Here is a 20,133-nt window from a genome sequence, read left to right as displayed (position 1 = left end):
GGTAGGCCAGCAGTATTGTGCCCTTCACTGGGAATATAGCGTGGCCCGTGCCCTCTGCACTGACACAGCTAGGCCAGGGCTCTGACTCATGGCGGCAACCTGTTGTCCTTTGTTACATTTCCCACCCTTTCTGACCCTCAGAAGCGTATACATCAAAGTCAGGCATTTGAGGCAGCCACGGTAGGCCTGTGGGCCCAGAGCTGACCTAACCCGTCTGCCAGTACAGGCTGACATGGTCCAGGTTGGAGTCTGCTTCTTCTCTCCTACCCCCCGCTACCCTCCCTAACCAGTTTCTCCCCAGCCCAGGAGGCCACGGAGTAGGACCAGCAGCTCCCCAGCTGTGGTTCTGGCTGGCCGAAGCAAGCACAAGAAATGAGGTCCTCCATGCGCCTCTTTAGAGAAGGAGAAGTGAGCTAGGCCTAGTAGGGTTATCACAGCCAGACTTTCCACACTGGGAAGAGGTGTGTGAGTCCCTCACCCCTGGGACCCAAATCTTTAAGCTAAGGCGATAGCACTCATGCCTGGCATGGCTTGTCTCCTGAGAGCCCAAGGGAACAGATTCAACGATACCTCAGTGACAAAGGCAAGGAAAGAGGTTGGATTTCTACAGGCTGCTCATGCATTACTACTTAAAGAGTCTATTTTCCTTTTTGAAGTTGAGGACGCTAGGAGCAGCCTGTTTGCCCTGAGCTGGTGTCTCCGGGCCCCTCCTCAGGACAGGGATGGTGGTCTGCTCCCGCTCACACTGTTTGAAAGGGCTTCCTCAGATGGTCTCCCCGGGGCTGGGTGCTCCTTCTGCCCCCGCAGGGTCAGGAGACAGGCGGTGCTGGAAATGGAAGGGCAGTGTAAGGTGGTAGTTCTGAGCGTGGGCTTGGGCGTCAGGGCACAGGGATTCAGATTCCCGCCCTTGCCATTCTGTGTCCTTGAGCGGTCCCCAACCTCCCGGCGCCTTCCGAGTTACTAGGAGCATAGAATGAGCTAATGCGCGTAAAGCACATAGCAGAGTGGCTGGCTCAGAGTAAGCACTCAGTCGTTCACAAAGGAAAGAACCTTATCAGTTATTCAGGTCCTGTGTTCACATTTCACACATCTTCTCAATCCTCACTGAATTATGTTGTTGTCCCTGTTTTGTAGGTGAAGACAGAGAGTCACAGTCCAGGTGTACCCGACTCCAAAGCCAGTGTTTTCTATCCCACCATGCTCCCTTCTAGGACAGTTCTGACCCCTCTTCACATACCTGGAGACGCGTGTTCTTCCTTAGTCGTCTTCTCCAGGCTGATGTACCCCTCCCCCCGTTGTTTGTTTGTTTGTTTTGTGGACCCAGGCACCCTTTGTACGGCGTGCTCTTAAAGCTGTTTTCAGACCTCCGCACCTTGTGGTTGTCCAGGTCTCCCTGGCGCTGTGGGGCCGTTGCTCTGTGCACAGCCCACGAGGGCGTGCAGGGCCTGTGGCTTTGCCTCTCCTGTAGGAACCACCAGGCCTCGTGGGCAGATCTGGGACTTGTCAGGCAGACATGTTATCTGTGACAGGCCAGGTTCTAAGACCGTCAGTCAATGAGTGATGTTTTTAATCTCCTTCTATCCTTATTTACGTTTTAGTAGACAACAGTCTCAGGAACCCGTATGTGTACTTCTAGTAAGTCCTCGGGAGAACCTTGTAAAATTGTGACCACTTAGCTGTGTGGGCGAGAACATTTCCGCAGAGCAGCTGGCTGGCAAAGTCGGCTGGGACCCTCTTAGATTAGTCCATTCTTACCTAGCCTTGGCAGTGGTGCTAATCCACGCTCCCTTGGACTAGCACTGATCCTCAGTGCTTATCGAGCTGGTCTCGGGCCCTTAGAAGTACCCAGAACCCTGGTGTGTGTGTGTGTGTGTGTGTGTGTGTGTGTGTGTGTTTAATGGTAGAAGAAATGCTAACATTCAGACTTTCCTGCTGTAGAATCCGTTCGAAATACCCCCAGCACTGACACCATGCCAGCCTCCTCGTCTCAAACTTGCTGTACTGACCACCAGGACCCTGAAGGTGCTACCAGCTCCTCTTACCTGGCGAGCTCCCAAGAGGAGGATTCGGGCCAGAGTCTTCCTACAGCGCACGTGCGCCCTTCGCACCCACTGAAGAGCTTTGCTGTGCCGGCAGCCCCGCCCCCAGGCCCTCCCACCTATGATCCCGCGCTGCCAAGCACACCGTTACTAGCCCAGCAAGGTGAGTGAGGACAGCGGCACCACCGGCGGGACCCTTTGGCTCTGGCTTATGGCAAAAGTCACCCCTTCTTTGAAAATAGCAAGTATCTTCCAAGCTTATCCTAGCAGTTTAGACTAGCTGGAAGGCATCGCCCCTCTCAGGACGTATATGGGCTCCCCTCCTTGGGGAGTGCATGTGAACCAGAGAATAATTTGGCGGGGAGTGAGGGCTGACTTTTTGAATCACGTTTTGGATGCAGAATTCTTGGTGTAAAATCCCATGGCTATGGGTGTGGGCAACAGATCTAGTCCACTTAACCTCCCAAAAATGCCTCCCTCTGTAGGATGCCTACAAGCTAGAGGATTGGGGAGGACAAGACATGGAAGTAAGGGGCCCTTCCGATGGGACAGAAGTCTATTCCTCAAGTTCACGTGGCCCAACAAAGTCCCCTAACCTGAAAGGCATGCTTTTCCCTACTTCTCCACATCTGTTATGATGGTCTGTTTTAGAGTAAGTCAGTGGTTTTCAAGCTTTTTGGTCTCAGGACCCTTTATACTCTTAAAAGCTATTGAGACCATGAAGGAGCTTTTCTTGACGTGAGCTAGATCTCCCAGTATTTAGCATATTAGAAAGTAAAACTGAGAAAATTTTAAAGTACTTTATTAACTCACTTAAAAATATCAATAAATATGTCATGTAAAGGTAAATAGCATATTTTTATGAAAAATAACTTCAAAACAAAAACATAGTGAGAAAAGTGACATTGTCTTGTGTTTTTGCGAATCTCTCTCATGTCTGGTTTAGTAGAAGGGAGCTGGCTTCTCATACCTGCTTCTGCGTTCAGTCTGTTGCAGTATGTTATTTTGGTTGCAGTGTGAGAAGAAAACCTGGCCTCACAGATAGGAAGTTGGAAAAGGGAAAAGTATTTTTGTAACCTTTTCGGATAACTGGAGATTCCTTTTTGATACTGTAGCAAAACACAAGAAGTTGTAGCTTCTTATAGGTTTGTTTGTAATGTAATGGAGCCATAGCCGTGAGCTGTCTGTACTCTATTCCATTAAAGTCCACCTATCTTGTACCTTGAATGCATGATATTGGACATCACACATTGGTCATTTGGAAAATATTGGTTCAGTAAGTTACACAGATTCTCCAAATCTTAACACATTTTGTTATACAATATCTAAAAATACATTTATTAATATCACCAACGTCTGTAAGTATCGGGAGGCTCTCAAGCTCTTGGTGGCAGATACACATTTTTCAAGATTCTAATTTTCACTTGAAACTTTAAATTTTACCATTGGCAGTAAATACCGTCCAGTGTTTTCCTTGAAGTGACTGGCTTACTTTATTTACTTTCTAGAAAATGTCTGCCAGATGCTCAAGTCTGAGTAACTGGTGTGTCTGTCAGTCTTCCTTTGGACTACCGTTAGTGTTTCATGACAAAAGCCACAGTTGCGCTTCCAACTCGAGCTGTCACAGATGCCTTGAACTTCAGACGGCCGCTGTCCTGTAGGATATAGCAGAAGTGCTTCATGCATACTTTCCATTTTGTCACATAGAATACTTACAGGGTGTGTAACCAGGGTTGAGATTTAATGAAATAATTTCTACTACTTCATTAAGGATGATCTGCAGTTAAACGAGTTTTGTGTGTGTTTTCTTTTTTTAATTGCAAGGCGTGTCCGTGGGTGACCTGACGATTTGGTACCACTGCCTTAATTCATGCTAAGGCTCCGGCGGTTTTACTCACTGTTGCTTCCGTACCATCGGCACAGAGGCAAAAACGTCTTATTATTATGAAAAGAATGTTGACCTTACTTCTAGTTTTCTAAAGCCAAAGAGAATACTTTCTCTGGCCTCTGAGATGCCCCACTTGCCCCTCCTTCCCCCTAGTGCACTGCCTTTACAGCAGGCTCTGTGCACTGGGTCTGGGTGCATCCCTGACCGTGAAGCAGTGTTTGGAACTTAGTTGCCCTCATGAGATCTGGGGGAGCAGGCTCGGCCACACCCCTAACGGTGCCCTTTCCCCCTCAGCTCTGAACCATCACATTCACTCGGTGAAGACGGCCTCCATTGGGACTTTAGGAAGGAGCCGGCCGCCTATGCCAGTGGTGGTGCCCAGTGCCCCTGAAGTGCAGGAGACCACAAGGATGCTGGAAGACTCCGAGAGTGTAAGTCCCTGGGCCCTCAGCCCAGCCAGGATGTCTAGGTGTGTGTCCCACGGCTTGCGAGTGTGCCGGTCGCACTGATCTCGTGTGCCGGTCGCACTGATCTCGTGTGCCGGCCCCGAAGCGGGAAGCAGATGCACGCTCGTTCATTGAGCAGACGTGCTCTGGGCATCTCCTCTGAGCCGGGAACAGTGCTGAGGGTCTGTGCTTTCTCTTCCCCAGAGCTATGAACCAGATGAGCTGACCAAAGAGATGGCCCACCTGGAAGGACTAATGAAGGACCTAAACGCCATCACAACAGCATGAGGCCTTCCCCAGGACCTGACGGCAGACCTGGGTCTAGAAGTCTTGGGACAGAGCCTGGAAAGCGAGGATTGTACAGAGCACGCTAGGACAGCACTTGAGAACACAGAGCGAGCGAGCAGACCAGCCGGCGGCCCTGCGTGGGGCCGGTTCCAGGCACGGCCACCTGCCTTCTCCTGGTCGGCCTGGAAGAAGCCTGTGTCGAGGCGGCTTCCCTTTGCCTGCTGACACCCTGCAGGACTGGGCACCATGGGCCAAAATTTTGTGTCCGGGGAAGAGGCAGGAAGTGCACCCTACATTTCACCTTGTGGTCAGGCTGTGTCTTCGTGCTGCGACGGCATCGCCTTTATGGAGTGTAGACATTGGCGTTTACGTACGGTTTTATTTGTGTCCTATTTTATTTTACCTTCGAAAGAAAAACACTATCAAAACCCAAGCGAGTCCATGGTGTTCGCCACAAGTGGTTGACGTTCGGCTGCTTGTCTGAATTGTGTGTGGCAGGTCACTGACAGCGCGGGCGGGTCCGGGGTTGGCTTGTTTGTTTTGTTTTTGAATTCCGAGTCATGGCGTCCTCTACCAGCTGTTAGTCCACCACTTTGAGGGGGGAGGAAATGTTGCATTGCTGTTTGTAAGCTTTTTTATTATTTTTTTATTATAATTATTAAAGGCCTGACTTTCTCCTCTCATCACTGTGAGATCACAGATCTATTTGAATGAAATGTAACATTGAAAAGACTTGTTCGTTGCTTTCTGTGCAGTTTCAAAGTATTGGGGTGGGGGTGGGCCGGGGGGTTGGGAATAGAAAGTGGAGGGGCTGCTGAGGTCTGTGAATGTTTCAGTCGTCGTGCTTTCTTCCAGAAGCCTGCAGAGAACGGAAGCATCTTCTTTTTCGTCCTGTCCTGGCATGTCCATCTCTATTGTCACTAAGTTGCAACTGGACTTTCATTTGGATCTAGTTAAAAAATTCTTCTGTGCAATAGGTGAGTTCAAGGACTTAGCTGCCCTGATGTCTGGGTCACACCCTGTTGAGAACATCCACTCGGAGGAGCCGGTGCCGCACTTCCGATCTCTGGAATGATGCGGAACAGGCCGAGAGCCTGCGCCCGCTCCTGGAAAATCGGGGCAAGATGGAGCCCTTTCCTGCTGTTACTGTGTGTTCCCTGGGGGACGTGGGACGTGAAGGAAGGAACTTTGTTTCCTCACAGGACGCCTTGCTTCTCTCTGGTACCTGTCCTTAGCCAGTGTGGCTCTCGCTGCCGGGTTTCAGAGCCCCTTAGGGAAAGCATTTGCAAGGCCGAGGCAGGCAGGGGCTGCAGACCCCGTGAGGCTCTCTGCTTCTTTCCAAACATTGTTCTGGAGGTAGCAGGGGACAGGGCAGTGGAAAGGGACAGAGGAGCTGGCTGCCACCTCTTCGGTCCCAGCGGCTCGGCGAAGCCCCTGAGTAGAAGGGGGTAGCAGTCTCCTCCAGTATGCTGAGAGGCCCTTTGCCTCTGCAGACAGCTCTTAACGTTCTCTTAGAAAGGTAAGGAGCTGAGGTGTTTTATTTTACTATTGAGAATATTCACAAAATCCAGGACTGACCCGCTAGCACCCACTCCCCAGAAGACAGTGCGGAAGGCAGTGTAGAAGGCCCATCAGGCTTCAGTTCTGTGGCCGGGAGGAGGTCAGCTGCTGAGACCACCGGTGGGCACCCAGCCCACCAGCCCTGGGGCCCCGGGCTCTGCCCTGGCCCCGCAGGCACCCCACTTGCCTTTGTACATTCGTTATTTCCCCTTTTTAGGTCTTAACACATATTTGCTTTTGTAGAAGATGAACTCTGTATTTATTATTTTGGGGGCAATGAAAAGTGCAATGCTGGAAGTCCTGCTGCCATGCTAGCTGGTCACAGAGGATCGTGCTAGGCGGGATTCTGGAAAACCAGTGCACTTAAACTGATCCCGAAGAGAGCACCCCGAGCACTCCGGACACCAGGAGGGCTAAATTCCCCAGAAGCTGTCTTACCTTTTGCCCAAAGAAACGTGCTCGGTATTCGGGGCGCTCCCTCCCGTGACCCCTGACACTCGTGTTACCTCAGGGCCTCGGTACCTGGATACTGCCACAGAACGGGGGCGGGGGGGCCTATTTTTAAATAAAATAACTGTTCAAAGTTGGGGGATTTTTTAAAATTAAGAAAAAGGAAAGCTATTCTGTATTGCACCTTTTCACAATTTAATACATTTTCTTACATTTTCCTGTGATTTTTGAAATTAAACCATCGTGCGTCTCGTAACGTCCTAGTTGAGCTGCCGCTCGGCAGCTTCCTTCAGGAGGGTCTGGGACAAACGTGTCTGATGCCTCGTTGCCTGCTGGAGGGGGGCCTGGAGGACTGCTGGGGACTAACTTCTGTACACACTTGTTCGGCCTTTTCTGTAGTTGATGCTGTAAACTCTATGGCTTTTTAAAAAACGATTTCATGTTTTTATTTAGTATTGGAAATCCAATACACTTTTTTAATCCAATCAAACCCCGGTGTGGTCAAAGAGTTTTTTTCCTTAAGAAAACAAGAGCTTCGCGTCCCGGTTCCCAGCGTCCGCATGACTTCACCGCTGCCCTCACAGTCTTAAAGGCAGGCGTTCTGGGGGCCCCCAGGGAGGCGTGCCAGGTGAGCTGGGAGACTGCAGGCCGCGGTCGGGTCGCCCGCCAGCCCTGAAGATGAGCCCTGTCCGTGTCCCCCACCCCCCCATCACTGCCCTGAAGGGACTGAGCAGCCCGAGGAGTGTGCAGCGAGCCACGAGACCCCAGCAGAGAAGTCCCTCCCGGAAGGTGCGTGGGCCAAGTCCCTGATGCGGTAGCATCCCGGCCGCAGCTCGATCTTTCGGCAGCCGTGCGGATGCGGGCCTTCCACGCCCAGGCCCGTCTCTCCGGGGTGACACGTGCAGCGGGTCTGCCGGAGCCCCGCCTCTGCCGGGCTGCCTCGCTGTCCGCCTGCGCTCCGTGCCCTAGCTTGGGCGGCTGTAACAAGAGCACCACGGCCCGCGGGGCTCAGACGGCAAGCTGATTTCGCACACTTCTGGAAGCTGGGAAGCCCAAGCTCGAAGTAGCAGGAGATCTGGTGTCTGGTGAGGACCTGCTTCCTGGTTCAGAGACGCCATCTTCTCGCTGTGGCCTCACAGGGGCTCTTTTCTAAGGGCACTGATCCCATTCATAGGGGCCCTCGTGACCTAATCACTTCTCAAAGGTCCCCCCTTCCTATACCATCCCATTGGGAATTAAGGTTTGGACATGTGAATTGGGGGATACAAACATTCAGTCCATAACGCTGTGAGATTTCTCACGGTATCTGAGGGTCTAGGCTTGGAATAATGCTGAGCACGCGGCCGTAGGCTGTCCCCTCCGTGAACTGGCCATCGAGTGGGGGACACGGAGCTCAGCCCCAGCCCTTCATCTGCTCTGCTGCCGAGCGAGCCTCGTGAAGCCCAAACCTCATCATGCCCGTTAGCGGTACCGGGATGGAGTCAGCTCTCCGTGCTAGGTCTGTGCTGGTCTGCCGTGGCCTCCAGGCCGAGACCCCATCACCGGGTGCACCCAGCATTCCAGCCACGGGAAGTGACAGTGAAATGGGCATTAGAGGCATGGCACGTGGAGCCCCCCCCCCCCCCGCCCCCACCGCGCCTGCTCTAACAGCCAGGCAGCCCACCGGTGCTTGCCCTCCTCTGTATCCCTAGATGGAGCTCTTGGCACATCTTACACGGATTTACTAGTTTGAGCCTTTTTCCACTGGACTGTGGACTCACATATGAATTCCTCTTCTCCAAATGCCTAATGCCAGAGGCAGTTTCTGACAACAGCAGATGCTTGTCTCCTGGATAGATGGACAGATATGAGGACTCAGGGCCTGGAGCATGTAGGATGGTTTCCCACACAAATAACCAGCCTACTCCTCCTTGGAGGGATCCTAATAGGTCCCTCTTGTTACTGGTGCCAGGACCCTCCCATTCCAGCAGCCATGGCCCTTTGGTGTCCTGGGCTGAACCTGAAAGGTGACAAAGACCCGTCTGCCTGGCAGTGCTGAGAAATGATGCTGATGCCACAGTGACCAACTCGGACTGGGGACTAGGGCAAGGCTGTCCTCCAGATTGGTTCTGAGACGAACATTATGAACAAGGCTCTTTCCCCAGTCCATCCGCCCCTCCCAATCTCAGCCATCTTCCTGCTAGGGGTGTGGTATCATCAGGAGAGACCGGACAACATCACTGAACACCCATCGTGTTGATGGGGACGGGGGCGTGGGCAGGGAGAGAGAAGCAGGGGGCCAAGAGCGGCTCCAGACAGCAGGCGCACCTCTTCACCTTGGCTTTCCAGCTGCCGAAGGAGGGGGTTCACCAGGAGAGCTAGAAGAGGTGGGAGAGGCTAGTGGAAGGAAAAGAGCGCTTTACATTTCTTATAATCTTTAAAAAGTATGTAATGTGGGAAAAATGCTATTTAAAACTGCAATTACTCTTGAGCAGACTGAATGATGTTCATCTCGAGATGCTCTTGTACTCAACTAGGAGGGACTTGATGGGTTTGGAGATGAAAAGATGGGCCTGGAGCTGAGCTGAGAAGGGGTTATTGCTGCACGATACAGAGGAATTCAGAATTTCCTGCAAAAATGGAGGGCGGGGGAGGCGAGAAGGTATGCTGGCAGCAGGTGTAAGCAAGATGCAGAGAGAGTGAGGGGCGAGGTGGGAAGGTACCCCCAGTGGGAAATGGCTGCCCTTGAGGTGCCCAGACGGCTTTTTCAAATGGGAAGCTCTGAGAGGTAATTTAAGGCTGTTTGCTCCTTGCACAACTAGAAACGACCCCCCTCCGGCTCCCCAGATCTCGCATGCTGTCTGCCACGTACGTGCACAGGGCCTGGCATGAGTTACTGGCTTCCCCCCAACAAGGAAAGGGGCAACGCGGGGATGGACAGCCCACAGATCTGGCATGGTGAGGGTGACCGTAAGTGGGACTGGCTCACCGGAAACAGGAGCCCAGAGCTGGAAATGACTAAAAGAATCTAAACCGGAGAATTCACAGAAATCCAGGGGAGAGAGGGGAGGACATGAGACCTTCCCCAGGTCAAGGAATGTGAAGGCCAGTCGGCCTTATTCAGGTTGCAAGAGGCAGGCCGACGTCAGCTGGTGTCTCGGTTGCAGTCACAGGTTTGCGCGCTCCCCATCCCCGTGCCCTGGCGCAGGGCCCCGCCACCTGACACCGGTGCGAATGCTACAGGCCTGTCTCTCGTTAATGGGTCTCCCTTCTTCTCTGGACCCCATCTCCCAAAGGAGGAGTCGGAGAGCCATTCTAAACTCTCCCCTCAACACATCTACCTCAGATGTGCCCCGAGGTGGCTCCTCTTCGTCACATGTGGGGCAAACTCCCTGCAGGCCCCTGGCCTCTGCCTCACCAGCGGTCCAGCCTCCCCACGACTACGGGGAGGATTTTTCTAACTCAGATCCAGCCTTCCTCCCCTGCTCAGCACCCCGCACTCACTTCCCTGTCACCAGCCCTGCAGAAAAGAGACCAACGTGGCCCCATTTGCCTCTTGACATCGATTTGCAGTTCGCGCTTACAGCCTAAGCCATGACGTCTGACCTCTAGACCTTTCCCTTTGCCTCACATTGTCACCCTACCCACCACCCTCATGACTGGCTTTCTCTGCCTAGTAAATTTCTCTCCATCTCTAAGGACCCAACCTGACCATCCGGACCTCTGTTCTTATTCATATTTCTGTCTTTTCCAAAACGCTGTAAACTCAAGGAAAACAATCACGCTAGTGTTTGGATTCTCCATCCCAGTGTCTAGCACGCTGTAGGTGTTCACTAAATGAACCTGGCTGAGGAAGACGAACTTGAACTGACCGTGGCCCAGTGCTGGGGGAACTGGACAACATCCGAACTCATCCCGGGAGCACTCACTCAGACGGGTTTTGCGGACGAGGTAAGGCTGAGCTGAGTGTAGGAATTACTGTGAGGCCGTCTGTCTGGAGCGGGAAGGAGCCATTGCAGAGCTGGGAAGCCGCTCACTGCCTGTGGCCATCAGCGTACCTTGAAGAGAACAAGTCCCAGCCACCCTGTTTCCTGCTGAGGCCGCGGCCTCTAGGACCGTGTTCAGCCTGCTGTCTTTGGATTCAGCACTGGAGTCCCAGCAGGCCAGAGCAGAGGATAGGGAGGGTGCACAGAGCTGGTGCTATCCTCCCCCAGGGCCCTGGGAACACTGCAAGGGTGATTCCGGGCCCCATCAAGCTGGGGTGGTTGGCCAGGTACCACAGGTGGGGGGTCAGTCCTAATGAGTTAAGAATAAGGTGGGTTCCTTTCATAAACTCAAAACCCAGGTCTTACTGAGAATTCTGGTCAGCTTTCCGAAAGAGGCCAGAAAGATCTACTCTTGAAGACAAAATGATGGCTCGAACTCCCATAGACAAAGTTGCCTAGGACATGGCAGGAGAACCAGCCAATGAACATTCTAGACTAGTACACAGAAGGGAAATTGGCTGGAACTGGAGCCAGAGAGATCTTGCCATGGGCAGGTGGTGTGAGAAGAGGGATATTCAGGGCCAGTCAGAAAAGAGTCTTCCTCCGGTAGGGGAAGAAAGGGATAAAGAAAGGGGGGGTAATCAGAAGGGGGAATGAAGCATGAGAGACTATGGACTCTGAGAAACAAACTGAGGGCCTCAGAGGGGAGGGGGGTGGGGGAATGGGATAGGCCGGTGATGGGTAGTAAGGAGGGCACATATTGCATGGTGCACTGGGTGTTATACGCAACTAATGAATCATCGAACTTTGCATCAGAAACCAGGGATGTACTGTATGGTGACTAACATAACATAATAAAAAAACATTAAAAAAAAAAAAAAGAAAAAGAAAAGAGTCTTCCTCACCCAAGAAGCTGGGAATCATTCGTGGCTTCACAAATACCCCCAAGGACTCCGAGGATGCAAAATGAGTAAGACAGGCTCTGTTAATGTGTCCACACTCTAGAGGGGAGCACAGACATTTAACAGACAGAAATTACCGTCCAGCACAAGTGCTGAGACCCAACAGAGTGGCGATCTGGTAGAGCAAGGAAGGAATGTCCAACCCTGCTTGCAGCCTGGGGCGGTCACAGAGTAAGTCAACACTGACGGTGGTAGGGAATTCCCTAGAGAAAGGAACCAGAGTTTTCTCCCAACCCTTCTGGCAGTAGGTCTTCAGAGCAGGGAAAATTCAGATACTGGCTAAATTACAGCAGGGGTACTTTGAAATGATTTGCTCAAAAAGGAAGTAAAGGATTTCCCTCACAGAGGACCAAAAAACTGACCCCAAGTGGTAAATGAAAAGGGAAGCTAGCTCTTCCTGCCCTACGGAAATCCGAACACCAGGAACCTGGAAGGCGGGAGAGGCTGGAGGGAGCCAGCTGACCCTGACGCAGCCAGAGCACGGACAGGGAAGCTTCCAGGCTGGAGGTGCCCAGGAGAAACCTGTTAGGAAACCTGACTGGCACTGATACATTTAAAAAATAAGTAAAAATGGTCATCTCCCTTGAGAATTCATTGAAGATTTTTTGTGTCTATATTCATAAGGGGTATGGGTATGTAGGGATTCTTTCTCATACTTTTTTAAAATCTGATTTTGCTTATCAGTGTAATACTGGCCTCATAGAGTAAGGGAAGTATTCCCTCCTCTTCTGCTTTAAAGGATTGGTGTTAATTGCTCCGTAAACATTTGGTAGAATTCTCTAGTGAGGCCATCTGGTCCTGGACTATTTTTTTATGGGAAATTTTGTTACTAACTTAATCTCTCTACTTGTTATAGATCTATTCAGATTCTCTATTTCTTCTTGATTCAGTTTTGGTAGTTTGTGCGTTTCTAAGAATTTGCCCCATTTCTTGGGGTTATCTAATTTGTTGGCATCTAGCTGTCCACAGTGTACCCCTCTGTTCCTTTCTTATTCTTATAGGTCAGTAGTAATAGCCCCTCTTCCCTTCCTGTTAGTATATTGAGTCTTCTCTCTCATTCTCCTCTGTTTTGCTTTGGTTTGTTTTGGAAGCCTAGATTTTTTTAAAATGCAAGTTGTAAGTTCATTTTCTTCGATATAGAATTAACAGGGTTAATTTGATGCCCCAAATGAGGTAAAATTGTAACTTTTGCATATGAAAACTTCCCTTGAAGTAGTCGGATCTTTGTGAAAGTTATTGTCAGATCAAAGAAAATACAGTTCAAGTTTATTCACAGAAATTTAAAAAAAAAAAGTGTTACTTGGGAAGTTCCAAAATGACAGTTCTATCCCAGAGTTATAATTACCAGGGGGAAATATACTCTCTTTGCTGAGCGTGTCAACAGCACATTAATACTCTCCATACATTCGCTTTATATGAAAGCATGTGCATTTTGCAAAAAGAGTGTGTATGTACCTATAACCTCATTTTTGAAACTGGACTCGATTGCCTTATACTCTCCAACAGGGTCAGTTGTCAAAATTTGTCAATTTTGTTGATCTTTTCAAAGAAGCACCTTTTGGTTTTGCTGGTTTCCTGTATCACTTTTCTGTATTTCTGCTCTAGTCTTTATTCTTTCCTTCCTTGTACTTGATTTGTTAGTTTGCTTTTCTTTTCTGAGTTTCCTAAGGTGAATGTTGAGGTTATTGATTTAGGGTCTTTTTTAAATATAGTAGCTTATTTGCTATAAATTTCCCTCTGAGCTCTGCTTTTGCTGCACCCCATAAGTTTTGGTATGTTGTGTATTTGTTTCCATTCATCTCAGTTTCCTTTCTAATATTCCTTGTGATTTCTTCTTTGACCCCTTTCATTCTTTAGAAGTCTGTTGTTTAATTTTCATATAGTTGCAAATTTTGCAAATTTCCTCGTTATGAATTTCTGATTTCACTATATGGTTGTCAGAGAATGATACTTTGTATGATTTTAATTCTTTTAAGTTTATTGAGATTTGTTTTGTGGCTAACATAGGGTCTATCCTGGAGAATGTTCCATAGACACTTGAGAAAAATATGTATTTTGCTGTTGTTAGGTTGGGTATTCTAGTTGGTTTGTATTGTTCAAATTTTCTCCTTCCTTCCTGATTGTCTCTCCAGTCATTTTACCCATTATTGAAAGTGGGGTATTAAAGTCTACAACTATTGTTGTTGAGTTATCTATTTCTCCCTTCCATTATATGAGGTTTGCGTCCTGGATTTTGGGGCTCTGTTGTTAGGTGTTTGTGCATTTTTAATTGTTAAATCTTCTTGATAGATTGATTCTTTTATCATTTAAAAATATTCTTTGTCTTTAGTACCGATTTTGTCTTAAAATATACTTTGTCTGATATTAGTACAGCCACTCCAGCTCCCTTTTGGCTAAAATTTGTATGATGTATCTTTTTGCATCTCTTCAACTTATTTGAATATGAGATGTGTCTCTCATAGACAGCAGAGTTGAATTTTTTATATATAATTTATACTTAATAAATAATATATCACAGTTTGTACTATTTAACATATAAATGTATTAATACATATTAATTAAAGTGGGTATAACATAATGTATTTTGATTATATAATATATTAACAAAACTATGTAGTTTTATTACTCATTCTGCCAATTTCTGCTTTTTAATTTGAGTGTTTACTATTTACATTTTATATAATTACTGATAAGGTAGGATTTACATCTGGCGTTTGCTATTTGTTTTCTATGTCTTAATTTTTTTTGTCTATTACTCTGTTACTGCCCTTTTTTGTGTGTTAAGTAAATATTTTCTAGTGCACACTTTTAATTCCCTGTCCAAAGTCATGAATCACAAAAGAAAAATTTAGTAAGTTGAACATCATCAAAATTGAAAATGCTTACCACTTGGGGCACTTGGGTGGCTCAGTCAGTTAAATGTCTGACCCTTGGTTTCAGTTCAGGTCATGATCTCAGGGTGGTGAGATCAAGCCCCACTTCAGACGTGTGCTGGGCATGGAGTCTGCTTGAGCTTCTCTCTGTCCCTCTCCCTCTGCCCCTCCTGCTCGTGCTGTCTGTCTCTCTAAAATAAATAAATAAAGCTTAAAAAAAATGTTTACCGTTTGAAAGACACGATTAAGAAAATGAAAAGGTGAGCCATAAACTGGGAGAAAATATTTACAAAACATATATATTATAAAGGGCTTGTATTCTGCAGATTAAAACCAGAAGTCAACGGTACACGCCCTCTTGACAGTATCAAGTGTTGCAAAGATGTGCAGTAACTGGAACTCTCATACAATTGCTGGTGGATGGAATGCAAAACAGTATTCCAGCTCCAAAAATAATCTAGCAGTTTCGTATGAAGTTAAACATATACTTACCATAGGACCCAATAGTGCCACTCCTTGATATTTATTTTTTTTAAAGATTTTACTTACTTATTTGAGAGAGAGAGATGGTGAGCAGGGGGAGGGGCAGAGCGGGAGGGAGAGGGACAAGCAGATTCCGTGCTGAGCCCAACTCCAGCTCGGGGCTCGGGACTCCGGGCTCGATGTCACAACCCCGAGATCATGACCCATGCCGAAACCAAGTCAGACACTAAACTGAGACACCGAGGTGCCCCACTCCCGGATATTTATTCAAGATAAACGAAAATCCATGTCCACATGAAGACTTGAAATGGATGTTCATAGGAGCTTTATCCTGGATAACTAAACACTGGAAAAAGCCACGTGTTCCTCAGTCGGTGAATGAGCAAGCAGATTGTGGCTTCTCCAGAGCAGGAAGAGTTGCTGTGTAATACACACAACACGGACAGATCTTGAAAGCTCCACACTAAATGAAAGAAATCAGACCCAAGAGACACATATTTTATGATCCCGTTTATACGAAATTCTAGAAAAAACAAAACTTTAGTGACAGGGGCAGACTGCCAGGGGCCAGGAGTGGGAGGACAGGGATTCGCTGCAAAGGGACATGAGTGTTTGGAGGAGTGATGGAAATGTTCTCGATCTTAACTGTTGGGGGTGGTCATAGGACTGTGCACAGTTGTCAAAACTCAGCCGCGATGAAGCAAATAGATCCTGGTAGCAATCGCAACATAAAAACAAGGTACGAGGCATGAATCTAACAACATGTACAAACCGTCATGAAGAAAAGCATAAAGCCATGTGCAAGATTCGGCAGAGGCTGTTAATGCCCAGCAAATATTCCCTATGGGCCCTCACGTTTCACAGCCCCCCTGGCAGTTACGTGATGGCCGAGGGACAACAGACAGAGGAAGTGAAGTGTGTCGCTGCTGGAGAGAAGTGGTTCGTAATCACTCTTCTCTTCCAGTTGTCTCTGCTCCGCCCACAGTAATCAGGGGACCAGGGGTTCCCGCTGACATCTGTGAAGAGAGGGTCAGCCCGGCCCGCAGAGGAATCTACTTGAGCTGGAATAAACCTTCGCTGTGTGAAACCATTGAAATTTGGAGCTTTTTCTGTTGGGGCAGCGAGTGCTAATTATCCTGACTAGTCCAAAAAAAAAAAAAAAAAACCCCAAAAACCCATTACAGAAGACCCAAGTGTGGAGACAGTTATACTCTGTTCATCCATAGGAATATAAACTTTAATAATAATATTTATGTAATTTCAAATGAGAAGTCCATCGAATTCTTCATGCATCTTAACAAAGCGATTACACAGTGTACGTATGAGAGTACAAAGAGCCTAGAATAGCCAAGACATTCCTTAAGAGGGAGAAGGTGGGGACTCGCTCAACTAGGAATCAACATACTTTGTAAAACTATAGTGACTACGACAGGCTACCGTTTGAACAAGGATAGGCAAGCTAATGGTACCGGACACAGAGCCTCAACACAGACCCAGAGACGATACGGAAGTGACACTGTAAATTAGTAGGAACAATTGATTGTCCATACGGGGCAAAAATGAAATCGCATTCTGCCCTGATACCACACCAAAGTTAGGTTGGGTAGGTTAAGCAACACTTCGCATTTTTACAAATCAATATAGAAGAATATCTTCATAACATCAGAGACAGGTTTCTTAAACAAGCAAAAAAGACACTAAAGAAATACTAGATATTTAAAAAAATATTGCTTAACTGGACCTCACTAAAATGCAAAACCTCTGTTTATCAAAATGAAAAAAAGTGAAAATAAAAGCCATAAACAGGAAGAAGATATTGGTAACATCTCATGAACAAAGAATGTGTTTCTCAAATAGATGTGCGTGTGTTTGCACGTGTGTGTGTGTGTGTGTGTGTGTGTGTGTAAAACTGCTACAAGCCAATAACAAGATAGGAAATCAAGCAAAATACATGAAAAAATATTTCTCAGAAGTGGAAATCCGAATGGCAAATGAATATACGAGCAAACATTCAACCTTACTAGTAATTAGGGATTTGCACATTAAAACAGAATCAAATATCACTAGATTGGGAGAAATAACAAAGTCTGATGATTCCAATTATCGGCAAGAATGTGGAGCGAGAGTAACTCATGCACGGCAGGTGGGAGTGTAAATTGTTAGAACTACTTAAAACAGTCTGGCATGATCTTGTAAAGCCAAGATTAATTCACCCTATGACTCAGTTATTCCACAACTAGATACGGAGCCTAGAGATCTTTTTACACATCTTTATCCAGAGCCACAAATAGCAATGTTTTTGGTAGCAGTGTTTGTAACAGCAGGAGCTGGAACCGACCGAGACAGCTATCTCCAGAGGAATGCCTATGAAAACGGGGGCGGGTGGGGGGGGGGATCATATAATGGAATGCTATACAGCAGTGAAAATGAGTTAACTGTGCTCCGTGCATCAACAGTGTCTCAAAATTATGATATGGAACAAAACCAGCAAATTACTAGAGACGACATATGGCATGATACCACGTACGCGAAACCCCGATTTTTACAAATGTACTTAGTGGTGTCGGGAAGTGGAGCGGGCAGGCAATGGTAAGGTAGATCGTTTGGAAAGAACTCAAAAGCAAGAAAATGAACTAAAACTCGGTCTGCTTTTTATTATCCCCACACATCCACAATTCTGCGTATTGCTGATGAACTCCTCCTCCTTGCAAAGACAACTACTTCCACTCCCACCCCCCAGCCTTGGTAAGCAACGGAATCTATGGTTCAGAGACCTTGTCTTTTGGCAGTAAAGTATCAGGAAAAGAAAGGGAATGATCGAATTACAGTTCAGATGAGTGGCTGTCCTTGGAGAGAAGGAGAAGGATACAGCTGGGGACCAGCACAGGTGCCTTCAAAGGAATTTCTTGTGCTCTGTGTTTAAAACTGAGTGATTGGTACATGGCTGCTTCTCATATGTTTAATGTCTTATTATGTATGTAGTACGTGTTTATATCTTCTTCCGTGTGTATGAAATCTCTACCCTCAAGAGAAAGAAAACTGGAGAAGCAGAATCAGCAGGGGGCCCATGGCTCTGTGGGGCACTGGAAGCTCCAAACTCAAGAAAGAATGAGAGGTGGATGAGAGAAGGGTCAGAGAAGCATGAAGAGCCAGGGGACCCCAGCAGCAGGTGCCCGGGCTGAAGCTCAGGGGACTGGGGGCCTGAACTGAGGGGGAAACTGGAAAGGCCTCCCCCTCCAGGCCAGGGGAGCCGAGGGCTTGGGTGAAGTTTCCAGGAGGCGTGTGCAACAGACGAGGGTGGCCGAGGGGCAGCCTGGAAGCACTGCCCTTCAGCAGAAAGAAGAACCCCTCGAACTGAGGCTGATCAGAGTGGTGGGGCAGGAAGGCAAGAGCGGGACCTCGGCAGCTGGGTGAGCTGGGTCGAGCCGGGTCAGCGGGGTTACACCCTGCAGGCCACGAAACTGCCCCTGGATGCACAGTGGCGGCCACTGATGACCTGGTCTGGAGCCGCTGGTGGCGAGCAGGTGGGAGCCAGACTGCAGTAGAAGAAGTGACTCAGAGGAAGGGACATGAGGCTGGGGAGTGGAGACAAGTCTCCAGAAGTTTGGCTGAGAAGCCCGACATCAGCAGCTGGGAAGAAACAGAGTTGAGGGAGGGATTTTGTCAAACTTTATCAATGTTTTTTCACGAATGTCGATCTGGCTTATCCCCACGGAGGCCGAAAGGGTGCCTTCGGGCCTGCCCCCCACGCCAGCAGCCCTCGGCGAGGCACTGAAGTAAGGGGCATTTTTTGGGGAGGGGATGCTGCCTGTCACAGTGGGGAGGGAGGATTGTACCCCTGGTGTTGTTCAGAATTGCTGGTAGGTGGTGATGATGACAGATAAGAGAAAGCAAACTGACGTTTAGTCATTTTTATTCTTGGTTTTAAATCCTTCCAGACGGCACAAGCTTTCTTGCACCCGGACAGACGGCTCCCACCATCAGCCCCTTACTTAGGGCGGCACCAGTGGAGAAGGGCAGGGTGGAGTCCCCAGGACCAGGTGAGCATCCTGGTCCCTTCACACTCCAGCTCCTGGTCGGGGGCTGAGCGTCCGTGCCCTTTGGCTCACTGTGACTGAGGTGAGTTCTCACCGGTCAGGGTGGTGTGGGGGGAGGGAGAGAAGGGGGAAGCAGCCAGCGCCTGGCACACGGTGGGTACTTACTAAGGGTCCTTTCGGAGTAAGGGAACGGAGAAGACAGTGACTGGTGTTGCCTCCCCACCCGCCCCCATCCCAGTGCAGGAGCGAGGCCCTGCGCAGGCACCTGGGGGATCTGTCCTGGGCGGGCAGCAGTGGTGGGTGCCGGTGACTATCCTTGGGGCCACCCAGGTGCACATCCACCCCTCGAGGTTTGGCTGGACTAAATCACTGTGGGAAAAGGCTTCCCCGTGGCCTCAAAGGCCAGGCCCTCGGGCCACCTCTGCCCTCCCCGCCGGTCCCTGAGGAACCGGGCTGCCTGGGCCGCAGGGGGCAGTTGTCATGGGGACGCCGGGACTGCCGAGCTGCCTCCTTAGCAACGGGACTCCGAGGCTGGTTCCCATGGAAACAGCATCCACTCAGCAATCAGTGATGGGGACCGGGTTCCCTGCCCTTTTCTGAGGACTTCCCCTCCTCCCACAGGCAGCCACAGGGCAGTCCCCGCGCGGAGCCGGGAGCCCCGGGGACTTCGCTGTTCCAGCCACGGACGGCTGCGTCTCTCCTATCCGGCGAGGTCTGCGGCCCCAGGGGGAGTGAGGGCAGCCGTCTGAAGGCTTCTCAGAGGTCTGGGGGCCAGACCCAGGGCCACCCCGCCATCAGAAGGGAGTGGGTGCCCCACCTTCTAACCTCGAAGCCTCCCATCCCGAGTGTGCCCTCAGATTCCCCAGCCCACACAGGGGCCCAGCAGCTGTGCCGCATCCTTAGCCGCTCTGAAACCCTCGGCCATGACACCCTACCCCCAGCCCGGTCACCTTTGGTCCCCCAGCCACCCTCCAGTTTCTGAGGGGCCATCTGATCAGGCCAAGATGGCATTTCCCTCTTCAGTATCCCCCTGGAGTCCACGTGCCCAGGGATTATCCTCCTTCCCCTGCAGGGAGCACCAGGGAGTTCCTGGGACTCAGGAGCCCTGGCAGCTGGGGTGGGCAGGGCCTGAGTCAGGGTCT

General features: G+C 49.3%; 1 protein-coding gene across 7 annotated transcripts in view; it reads left to right on the top strand.

Moving 5' to 3' along the window:
- Positions 1-7,124, top strand: part of NEO1 (neogenin 1) — a 237,694-nt gene extending 230,570 nt beyond the window's left edge. For all 7 annotated transcript variants that reach the window (XM_045795253.2, XM_045795258.2, XM_045795257.2 and 4 more), the window contains 3 exons: positions 1,939-2,202; positions 4,222-4,358; positions 4,578-7,124. In XM_045795253.2, coding sequence (XP_045651209.2) covers positions 1,939-2,202; positions 4,222-4,358; positions 4,578-4,661 — 485 coding nt within the window. In that variant the 3' untranslated portion in view covers positions 4,662-7,124. The remainder of the gene's footprint in view (positions 1-1,938; positions 2,203-4,221; positions 4,359-4,577) is intronic.
- Positions 7,125-20,133: the final 13,009 nt, after the last annotated feature.

Source organism: Ursus americanus, chromosome 28 (genome assembly GCF_024610735.1).
Source record: "Ursus americanus isolate L20-20 chromosome 28, mUrsAme1.1.p, whole genome shotgun sequence".
Classification (NCBI taxonomy): Eukaryota; Metazoa; Chordata; class Mammalia; order Carnivora; family Ursidae; genus Ursus; species Ursus americanus.
Note: the sequence above shows the minus strand (reverse complement) of the source record. Positions and strands in the feature narration are given on the sequence as shown.